The sequence below is a fragment of the Benincasa hispida genome, chromosome 4, assembly GCF_009727055.1.
Source record: "Benincasa hispida cultivar B227 chromosome 4, ASM972705v1, whole genome shotgun sequence".
NCBI classification, from domain to species: Eukaryota; Viridiplantae; Streptophyta; class Magnoliopsida; order Cucurbitales; family Cucurbitaceae; genus Benincasa; species Benincasa hispida.
The window spans coordinates 7,677,766-7,689,941 of record NC_052352.1 but is presented as its reverse complement, the minus strand read 5'-3'; the positions used below and the strand labels follow the sequence as shown (position 1 = coordinate 7,689,941).

The 12,176-nt window shown below is 31.1% G+C and overlaps 1 protein-coding gene across 1 annotated transcript; it reads right to left on the bottom strand.

The window, feature by feature from the left end:
• Window positions 1–880: 880 nt before the first annotated feature.
• LOC120076826 (BRI1 kinase inhibitor 1-like) lies at window positions 881–2,572 on the bottom strand. The gene has a single exon (XM_039030758.1). It carries the CDS (start codon window positions 1,939–1,941, stop codon window positions 1,096–1,098), a length of 846 nt encoding a protein of 281 aa, XP_038886686.1. The 5' UTR covers window positions 1,942–2,572; the 3' UTR covers window positions 881–1,095.
• Between the last annotated feature and the right edge of the window lie 9,604 nt (window positions 2,573–12,176).

Below are 12,176 nucleotides of genomic sequence, written 5' to 3'. Positions count from 1 at the left end.
GAAATGGTTTTACACTTTTTAACTGTCTATTTGTTGTACCTCTGCCCCTGGTATCTGAAGCAATGTTTTCAGGCATTATTCCCACACTTTTATACTTTCTCGATGTCATTTTGATCTTTTTGGGCAGTTTTATATATAATGAGGTAATCTCTGTGGAAAAATTATTTTTTATTGCCTCATTTATGGTTTTATATTCTTAAAAGTAAGAGATAGGTGTGGTAGAGAAAAATAGTTCATCAGTAGATCAAGACAATTATTGAATTTGCTCACCATTTTTATACTTATGTGAGAGCTATGGTCCCAACGTTTTATGTGGTTTTTGTCTGGCTTATAAATGATTCAAAAAGACGAAAAGGAGAGAGCAGAGCTGGCAGAAGAGAGGTATTTGCCTGTCCAAACTTGGATTGTTGTTTGATTTAACTTGTGCTCATGGCCACTCAATTGGTAAAGTGATCACCAGGTAGATGATAGATTCGTCACATTTTCCTTTCTTTTGAAGGTTAGTAGATCATTCAACTTTTCTTATGTCATTTTCTATATCCTTATCTGCTCAATGCCTTGCCCCAGTTGTAAAATCCAAAATGTTAATGATGAACTCTCTTCAAATCAGAGCTTCTTATTCCACATCATTATTGCTTTCGTTTAAGGGTAAATGAGATTCAGTAACGATTATAGTACAAACTTACATCTAAATCTATTTCTACACTTATGACTATCCACTTGTTCAGAAGGATAAATTTTAAGCAGTAAGAAACTAAACAACCTGTCAATTAAACATCGAAAAATATTTTAAGTGCATCTAATTATAATTTATTATGTGGCAATTTTTTTTTATTTATTTTGTGATTAAAGTGAAAAAGTATGAGTCTTAAAACACCTCTTGAGCTGCATGATAAAAAAATCATTGAAAGGGCCAGAGCACAAACATTATATATATATCAAACCGGACCTTCTGGACTGATTTGATATCTCTTTTTATCTATATACACGTACAGACTACGCACATTAATGCTGAAAAAGCAAAGATGCTGAATAATTTTTTATAGAAGAAATAGAATATGATTTATGAACAATATGTATCCGTTGTATATGCTCTTAACATTTGAGTCTCTCCTCTTTCAGTATTGAATTCTTGCAATGAGCAATTGCTGCTTGAATTGCTGCCTGCAACTCCTCCATTGAGCTGTCATTAGTGGAAGGAGGAAGAGTTGTAGTTGTAAGGAGAACACCACTATTTGTTGGAGATGTTCTCATGGAAACTGGGGCTGAGAAGAACTCGCCTCTTCCTTTCAATTCTGGCTTCTTTCTCAAACTTAAATTACCTGAAAATGAATAAGACTGTCTATGGAGTTGCATATCATCTCTTCTCCCTCTCAAGTGTAAAAATGGCCTCACCATCCTGGCATATCTCTTCAGTACATTGCTCAAATTGAATCCAAACTTCCTTTTGTCATGTTCCACTTTATTATCTTGCTCTTCAACTTCATATCTCTTTCTCCACCTTAAACCGAGCAAGGAGAAAGACTTCGACTTGGGTTTTTCTCTTGTATCACTGCTGTTGTTTTGGTAGTGTTCGTCTCTCTTGCAATTGATGAAGCTGCTACTCTCTTTCTTGGGCTCCTTGTCATTTATTAGGTCTCTAATGGGAAGGGCATAGCTTTCAATGGAGTTGGTTGAGCAGCGGGGAGGGACTGGAAGATGAGACAAGAGGTGAAGAGGAAGCAAATGGCCATGGAAGAAGATGTCATCTGCTGGAGACAAATCAATGGTGAAGGAAGGTGAGGTTTTGGCTTTGTCTGTGGAGGAAGTTTGAAGAGAAACTGAGAAGGAAAATTCATGAGAAGGGGATGAAGATGCTGAAGGAGGAGAAGAGGAATTAGCTGGCAATTGTTGCTTCTCCAATTGCCTTTCTTTGCCTTCTAGATGCTGATGGATGTCCATAACCCAACTCGGAGTAGTTTTGCTGACAGACCAATTGGGCTGCTGATTCTCAATCCAAACCCAATTCAAGACTTCAGTTTTAAGGACATTACCAGACCTTTAGGAAGGGGATAAGAAGATTAGAGGGTAGAAAAAGAGAGTGGAAAAGGGGGGGTCTGGCCTTTTTGCCGCTCTGCACTTGCTTAAATTAAATTCTTATTCATCTTTTTTTCCTTTTCTTTTTGGGAGGCAGCACGTGTCAAGGATTGGTGGGTCCTTGTCAAATCTTACAGCTATTGAGGGTACAGATTTGGGAAAGAAAAATCCAACAAAGACCCAAAACAAATTCCCACAAAAGCCAATAACCTTTACAATGGGGTACTGTCTTTTGGTATTTGTTATATTCATGGATCTTTCCTAGGAAAGTATATGACATTAGTCATTAATTAAAGCCCCTCTCTCAAGAGGAAACTTCAAAGAACTCATCATATTTATATTACATTGCTCCTCTGTAGATCATTTTTCTTTTATATGCTATAAGGTGCATTGAATGAGACTATATCCATATATCTATAATTGGTCAGTATTTTGAAGCAATTAGGTCCCAACTTTGCATGGAAACAAAAAACTTGCAATCTCTTATCTAATCATGATGACTGTATGAATTACAAAAATTAGGTAAGATTTTGACTTTTTATCAATGCAAATTATTCAATAATTGATTTTTTTTTTCTTTTTGAATGATGTATTGATCGCTCTAATTTATTTTATAATATGCCTTTTTAAGTGGGAAGAACTCAAATGCCTTTAATAAGTATTTTATTTAAATCTCAAAATGGTGTGTCACTGACTTAAAATGAAAATTTGGGCCCCAAACATTTCTATACTAATTTCATGTCTAAATTCCTATCCAAAGTTTTAATATGTTTCTATCCTAATAGTAGTTTTGCTGCTTGGTCTACAAGATTGCCAGGGGAGGCATCAGCTGGCTGGTCAAAGATTTCAGAGGTAGTTCTATTGTCGGCGGTTGCAGTTTTGTCATTACAGATAACCATTTAAGTTCTTGAAGCCAAAGTCGTCCTTGAACGTTTGAAAGAGTTGGTTGGAGGCTCTATGGAAGAGTAGAAATCCCCCGGTGATAGTAGAATCAGATTCGCTTAAGATTCGAACCTTTCAGAAATCTGTTCCTTTGTTGAAGAGGCTTGCTCTCTTACTTTCTTTATGAATATTTATAGCTTTTGTAAAAATCTAAGAGAGGGAAACAGATGCCCATGAATTAGTAGCTTTGGCTTCTTCTTCGAAGCTTTCTTTGGTCTAGAAAGATGTCTTTTCAATACCGGTTTTGGCTCTCATTCGTGAGAGGATCTAAGGTTATTTCTATCAGCTTGATTTTATGTATAGCTGACTTAAAAGAGGTAGTTTTAAAATATGTATGAAAGCTCAAGTTAATCTTGAACGTCGGAAAAAATCTAGATATTATAGGATATTTTCTAAATAAAATACAAAGTTTAGGCCATAAGGTTTCTTTTTCTTTCTTTTTGTAATTTTGCCTTAATCTAACATAGTGGTTGGCAGATGGCTTAAAGCCTTAAAAAAAAGGTTAGGCACTTTAAGACGATTTGAAAGAAAATAGAAATTAAACACATTTTATTTGCTTATTTGGTAGTTCTAGGATGTTTTCCTCTTGTCTAAAATTTTCTGTTCCAGTGATTACAAAACTTCTATAAAAGTGACCATTTTATTTCTTTTGTGCAAATAGTTGGAATAACAGCAATAAATTGACATGAAAGGTCCTTTTTGCTGTCATAGTTAATGAGAAATAAAATCATTTTAGGTGTCATCATTACACCAAACTAAAAAACAAGTTTGATATCATTTTTTATAGTTTAAAAGAATATATATATATATCATCTTTTAAGTACTTAGAAAATTCGTTTAAAATTATTTAACATAAGTTTGGTTTTCTCAAGTCTTGTCAACATCACAATAGAAATGAATTTAGGATAATTTTGAAGAGTAGTACTAGGGATCCTTCTATCATTACATTAGCAAAACAATGCCAATGAAGTGTTTAAATGAAGCACTCCGATAGTCTTTTCCGGTTAATTAGACTTTTGGGGTGAAAGTCGAATTGAATTAGGAAAAATAAATCAAATTAAATTAGGAAAAATCAGTTGTTTTCAACTCATTTAAGGGAAAGGGATGAATTTTTTATCCTTATCCGAATGTGTTTCTTCAAAAAACGCATTCCAAATTTTTTTCTGCACATTAAAAAAACACACACATCTATATAGTCAGAATGCATTTGTTGAACAGGCACATTCAGACGCGCGTCCCAGTGAGTTGTCAACTCACTTTGAATGCATCTATTCAACACACATTCAGACCCCAATTTCATCTTTTTCCGCTCATTCCACCTTAAAACCATTTATCTTCCCCTTCATTTTTTCATCTTCATCGGACCGAATTCATCTTCCCTTTCATTTTTTCATCTTAGTCGGACCAAATTCATCTTCCCCTTCATTTTTTCATCTTCATCGGACCGAATTCATCTTCCCTTTCATTTTTTCATCTTAGTCGGACCAAATTCGTCTTCCCCTTCATTTTTTCATCTTCACTCGAGAGAAAATTTCATCTTCCTTTACAGACAACAAATTTTCATCTTTTTTCATCTTCCTTTACATACAACAAACACTCGAAAATTTCCTTCATTTCTTCTACCTTCTTCCATTATTTTCAAATATCGATCATCTTCTACGTTCATTTCCACATTCATATTATTAATTTGTTTCAGTGTAGTATTTTATTTGATAAGTTGATATATTTTTGTTATTTAACAAAAAAATTAAGTTTTTGATAATCTTTACTGATTTTTTAATGTTTATTTTGTTTACAGTGAATATTATATTAAAAAATAGTTCTACAAACTATTATTCAAAGTTTTTTTGGTAAGGTGCAATATTTTTCTTTTAATAAGTTATATTTTTTATAGTGGGTTAATTCCTTTTGTATTGATTCTCATTTTTTTTTATATAGGTTTAATTTCATAGATTATCATAAGGGAGAATTACACGTGATTAACATTGTGTTATATATGTTCGGGTTAAGTATTAAAAATATATTATTAGACTTCTAAATGATTCTAGATTTTTTAATGACATAATAAATTTAAAATCAAATGTACTAATGGGTTAATTAGAAAAATAAGGTATTTTACAAAGATAATTAGTCAAAAAGACACTTTTAAAACTATTTAGATAAATAAGTTATTATTTTTGTTTATATTGAAATGATTAGCTTTGAAAAAGAAAAAATTTACGTTTGAAATCATTAATAATTTATTTTTCTCTAATTTTTTTAGCATTATACGTAATAGAAAAATAATAAAAATCACATTTTTCATATCTTTTAGCATCACATGTAAAATGAGAGATTTGTTTACAAGGAAAAAAAATGGCATTTTCTCCCTACTTTTAGTAAAAATAATCTAACTCAAATTTTTAAAAATAAAAAATTATCTTTAATTCACGTTCAAAGAAAATTTTAACAAAATCTAAAAATAAGTATTTAAATATATTCCTAATAGAAAAAAAAATTAATCTTTTTAAATGTAAAATTATATTTAAATCTTTTTTCATTTTGCCAAAATTTTAAAATTTATTAGTAGTTTTAAATGTAAAATTAAGACTATGTTCTTAATGGAAAAAATAGTGATATTACTTTATTTTGTAGATAAAAGAAAAAAAAAACTAAAACGAATTAAAGAAAGAAAATGAAATCTAAAAATAGATATTTAAATAAAAGTTAATAGTGGTATTGAATTTAAACTAAAACGTTTTATTTTATAATGGATTAATTGGAGAATTTATTTTATAGTGGATTAATTGGACGCTTTATTTCTGAAATGAAACAAAAATGTAAAATGTCCATTTTTTGTATTGATTTTTATTTTTTATTTTGTTTACAGTGGCTATTATTTCTGAGAAAAACTCTACAATCAAATCATTCAAAGATTATGTATATAGTTATTTACTATTACTTGGAATGATGTATTGATTATTAAATATGTTTGAATGTTAATGCTAATGTTATTGTTAGTATTATTGTTGTTGTTGTTATGTTTACTGTTTATCTAGTCAATTTATTTTGGATTGTTCACCTCAATATTGTAAATTTTATGATAATTAAAGAACAAAGATTCATGTAATATTTATCATTGTTTTATGGTCAAATAATGATGCATGACTTTAGTAACAATATTTATCATGATTTTGTACCTACTTTTTATTATTATTTTGTTTGAAGGTGGATATTTTTTAAAGAAAAAAACATTCCTTTATTTTTTAAAAAAACATTCCTTTAAACAAATAGTAATAACACAATAATATGTGCAGAGCTGAGACCTGCTGTTGTTGAGTGGCAACAAATGAGAAATCTCATTTGATTTGATTCGAAAAACGATATATATATTTCTATAAATATCAAAGTCGACGTTTGAAATATGAAAATCGAAAACTCTTTGAGATCACTCCACTCTCTCTAGACAACGGATTTCTTCGACGTGTGTATCCCTGTCTCTTATACACATCTAGATGTATATTTCTATAAATATCAAAGTCGACGTTTGAAATATGAAAATCGAAAACTCTTTGAGATCACTCCACTCGCCCCTCTCCCTCTCGGTATTTCCTTCACGAGTACGTTCACCTACTCCTCTAAATACGGATACACTTCCATGAGCTTTGGCAATGTTGTTGATCAATTCCATAATGAGTATTGTTTTACCCACTCCAACCCCTCCTATAGTGGCCACAATACTTGCTTCACTTAAGTTCGGTATATTTGATGAGAACAATAGTCTAAAGAACCTTGCTCTGAAAGGCCCGTGATTCTCTGCCGAATAAGGCAGTCTGTTCGTAATCATAACGTTGGGTACGTTCTTTTTCTTCTTGAAAACCCTGGACAATCTACTTTCATTAAGTGATTTATTAGATAATCGAAAACAAAGGATCTTGAAAACGGTCAATGCCAGTTCGGCAGAGACCTTAAGAACCTCTGAACGGAAACTTTCAACACATTCAGTAAAGATTTATGATACATGTATAGGGTGTACTCAATGTGTCCGAGCTTGCCCCACAGATGTATTAGAAATGATACCTTGGGGCGGCTAGGCGATCATATCATGCCATAAAACGATTTTATATGTATAGAGAGATCCCCTATCTATACAGATAGAATAGATCTTTTCATAGATAGTCTTAGATACATTCATTCCATTGATTCTGAGATTTGGGGCTGAACTCGTCGATATCTAAAAAAAAAGAAAGAAGAGAGTGGGTTTCCTCTTCTTCTGGTGTAAGCAAAGAATATAGTTGACCTAATATATACTTACATATATTAGGATAAATATCAGATTGCATTGGCCAATTACGATGGACGTTGTGAAATTTTTATGTTATATGCATGGAAACATTGTGAATGGGCCAAACGGGATAGAATATGATAGGCAACCATCTCTTCATATAAACATGCATCGTTCAACACATTAATTGATGGATTATGTGATGCATTATCCATAAATAGAGATGATGGGGTAGAGGTAATATTTAGATATGGTAGTTATGTAGCAGGATCTACTTTCTATATCCCTATTGTTAGATCGATATGGCAACCGTAGAAGGGTGAATAGGGTTTAATTAAACTTTTTTTTTCTAAATTAACCCAATTAAACTAATTAATACACTTTTTATAAATAATAAGAAAAATTCAATTTATGCAAAAATAAGATGACAAAAATGTGATAATTTAATTCTATCAAATTTTAGCAATATAAATAAAAACAAATTAAAACATACATTAAATTACTTAAATTAATTGCAAAAATAAAAAGAAAATAGTTAGAGAAGAAGACACTGTAATTTTTATAGTGGTTCGGTCAAACTCGACCTACTCCACTCCCCAAGCACCTCTTAGGAATTTGAATAAAATCTTTCCGACTCTTTCCACGGATTAGAGCCCAACTGTTACACCACAGCTCCTTTTACGGGTTCAAGAGTAAACCCGATCCTTTCCACGGTTTAGGATCAAACCGTTACAAATGTTGGAATTTTTGAAGAATACAATACAACTCTCACTAGAGTGGATTTACAAGTTTAAGCACTCAACAAGTTTATCCTCACAATACAATAACACTCTCTCAAGAATAAGATAAAAAAAAAAAAAAAAAATTGGGAACTTAGAGAAAGCAACAATGGAAACTTTTGATGTAGTTGGAGGATTATGAAATGTTAAATATTTGTTGGTTTAAAATTTGGAGAGGAAGATGGTAATATTAGAGATAGAAAAAATTTTGTAGATAACAACGATTAATTTTGGCACATTGATTTTGGAAAAGAAAAATTCAATGGTGGAGATTTTAAACTAAACTAGTTGTTAGATATAAAAACAAAAAAATAAAAAAAAAAAAAAAAAAAAAAAAAAAAAAAAAAATAACTTATTATTAATTCCTATTTTCCTTTTGAAAATTCTTTTCTTTTTTCAAATGAATAATCCAACAAAAAATAAAAAATAAACATTACACTAGAGTGTCAGAAAACTAGCGATAGGACACCAATACATAAAATATATATTAATTTATTTTTCCTTTTAATTCATTTCTTTTTAAATTTCATTCTCTTTTAAAAAGTCAATTCCAGAAAAAAGTAAAAAACATACCGATGTGTAAATAAATCTAGCGTTAACACAAACATAAATAATATTTAAATTATTCTTTTTAGAGATTCTCCCTTTTTAAATTTCATTTTTTATTTAAATCATCCAAAAATCAAATAAGTTCATTCATCAATGTTAATCTTGCAATTGAAAATTCGCACCACCATTCAACACCAATATGTTTGCCGACATGTTTACATGCAAAATGGTCCCTGGTTGTCACGTTCATCCACCATGGTTATTTGTCTCTCTAGTATACTCTGTTTCGGTCCATATCGGATCTTTGTTTTTGCTCCCGATTTGAGTGATTATCAAGAAATGTTTGGGAATGCGTTGCTTTCGATTACTTCACGCTAATGCGACATATTAACAACTGAGATTTCAGTAATTAAAAATATCGAGTTGTTCATCAGCGAAAACATTTGATAAATTTAATGTAATTCAAAATTAATTAAACTTGTGAGATTAAGGCGCAAAAAGGCCAACATGTCCCCTTTTTTTATTGATTGACAAACCATCAAGAAAAATAACTTGAAATACATCTTAAACCATATGTAGCACATAATAAAATTCAACATATCACCATAAAGATCATTCTTGAAATTCACTCAAAAAATAAATTCTCCCCCTAATTAATACAATCAAAATCATAACAAATTTATAGCATATTTTTCTTAAACTTCTCCCCCTTTGGAATCATCAAAGAATAACTAAGAAAAATTTATAACTACATAAATGTTTCCCTTAAAAACATGAACATAAATTTAGCACAACTCCCCCTAAGAATATTAACACATGCTTTCCATATCTCCCTATCAAAATGCTTTCTAAAAGATTTAACAAGTAAAATTATAAAATCAAGAGGTATCACAACGAATAATACCGAGCTCAAGCCTATTTTTACAAAAGTTTTCTTCATTCAAAGGCTTGGTAAAAATATCCGCTAATTGATTATTAGAGCCAACAAATTCAAGAGTAATATTATCATTTTGCACATGCTCTCTAATAAAGTGATGCCTAATATCAATATGCTTAGTCCTAGAATGATGTATAGGATTTTTAGTCAAATTAATAGCACTAGTATTATCACAAAATATAGGCACATTATCAAACTTTAATCCAAAATCACAAAGAGTTTGTTTCATCCAAAGAATTTGAGCACAACAACTAGCAACTGCAATATATTCCGCTTCGGTAGTGAATAAGGCAACCGAATTTTACTTTTTACTAAATCAAGAAACTAAGGAACTACCCAAGTCCCACTAGTACTCTTACGGTCAAATAAACTACCCACAAAATCTGCATCGGAATATCCTACCAAATTAAATTCAACATTTCTAGGATACCATAAGCCTAAATCAATAGTACCAAGCAAATATTTAAAAATTCTTTTAACGGCATGTAAATGTGATTCCTTCGGACAAGATTGAAATCTAGCACAAAGGCATACACTAAATAATAATATCGGGTCTACTAGTTGTTAATTAAAGTAAAGATCCAAGCATACCTCTATAAGTTTTTATATCCACACACCTACCTTTTTCATCCTTGTCAAGCTTAGTGGATGTGCTCATAGGAGTTTTTGCAATTTTACCTTCATTGAATTTGAACCTGTTGAGCAACTTGTGTATTTTTCTTGACTTACGAAAATACCACCCTTGAGTTGTTTGATTTGGAGTCCAAGGAAGAAGTTAAGAAGCTAAGTTCTCCCATCATACTCATCTCAAATTCACTATGCATACACTTAGAAAATTCTTCACACAAAGATGGATTAGTAGAACCAAAAATAATATCATCCACATATATTTGTACTAAAAGCATATCATTTTCTTTAGTCTTAATAAAAAGAGTGGTATCAATTTTACCCATTTTAAATGAGAATTTAGTGCTTTGCAAGAACATTGATAAGGCTAAAGAATCTATTAAAAAGTTGACAATAAGTGCTCAAAGATTAGACAAGATAATTGAAGTAGGCAAGCTTTTGGTGATAAAAGAGATTTAGGCTATATTGATGAATGTTCTACTCCTTCAAGTTCTAAAAACTATCTTTGTTAAAGCATTCATAATAGCCTAAGCTTAATATGCTAGGTTGTGTCTAAGCATGTTAAATCTAACTTTGTGCCTATATGCCATTATTGTGGTGTTGAAGGCCATATTAGACCTAAGTGTTTTAAATTGAAATAATGCTATACTACTTCTCCAAGAAGGAATTTTTCTCAAAGGGCAAAATTTCACAATGCTCAAGAGGATAATTTCTCCAAGAAAAGTGAAGTGCATAAATTTGTTGTAAGAGATAAATCTTTGCATAATGTTGTTTGTTTCTTCATGTGGCAAGTTTGGACATACAACTTATTCTTGTTACTTGTCTAAATCCAATGCCTTAAATGTCTATGCAAAAATGAAATGGATTCCCAAGTTTGTCAATGCTAACCATCTAGACCCAAACAAGTGTGGGTACCAAAGAATCAACTTGAACATTGTGTGTTTGTAGGTTTGTTTGAAAGCCTTAAGAAAACAAGTGTACTTGGATAGTGGTTGCTCGAGGCACATGACGGGAGACCATCCAAGTTTGTCTCTCTCTCCAAAAGAATGGAGGTCTTGTAACCTTTGGTGACAACAAGAAAGGTAAATAATTGGTAAAGGTAGTATAGGTAATGAATCTTCTATTTTAATTGAAAATGTACTTTTGGTTGATGGGTTTGAAGTAGTATGATTTACTTAGTATTAGTCAATGTGTGATAAAGCTTCTAGAGTTGTGTTTGATAAAAAGAATTGCATAATTGAAAATGCTAGTGATAGAAAAGTTATATTTTTTTGGAAATAGAGATGAAAATGTTTATACTATTGATTTGAATGATTGTCCATTAATGATAAAATGTTTATCGGCTTTGCATAATGATTCTTGGTTATGGCATAGAAGACTAGGACATGCTAGCATGCACTTAATTTCAAATATTTCCCAGAATTCTATGGTTAGAGCTCTTCCTAAATTTAAATTTGAAAAATACTAAGTTTGTGATGTTTGTCAAATGGTAAACAAACTAAGTCCTCTTTTAAATCTAAAAATGTAATCTCTACAACTAGCCTCCTTCAACTATTACACATGGACATTATTGGCCCTTCTAGAATTGCTAGTTTGGAGGGAACTATTAGCCTTTGTGATAGTTGATGATTTTTCACAGATTTACTTGGGTTTGATGCTAAAACATAAGGATGATGCTTTGAAAAGCTTTCTAGTTTTGCAAAAAAGAGAGTTCAAAATGAAAAAGATTGTTTGATTTCTAAAATTTGAGTGATCATGGAGGAGAATTTGATAGCAATACTTTTGAGAAATTTTGTGAAGAAAATGGTTTTTTCATAATTTCTCCGCTCTAAGAACTCCTCAACAAAATGGTGTTGTGTTAACGTTTGCTAGTTCTAATGTGTTCTGTAGTTAAAGGAAAAATGTACTTTTGCAAGAATTTGCTAGGATCAATGTTGATGAGTATGGTTTACCTACATACTTTTGGGCGGAAGCCGTTAACACCCGCTTTGAAGCGGCAGGT

Bases quoted from the DNA above. Each gene is read 5' to 3' on its own strand.
- LOC120076826 (XM_039030758.1), bottom strand. From the start codon at position 1,941: ATGGACATCCATCAGCATCTAGAAGGCAAAGAAAGGCAATTGGAGAAG.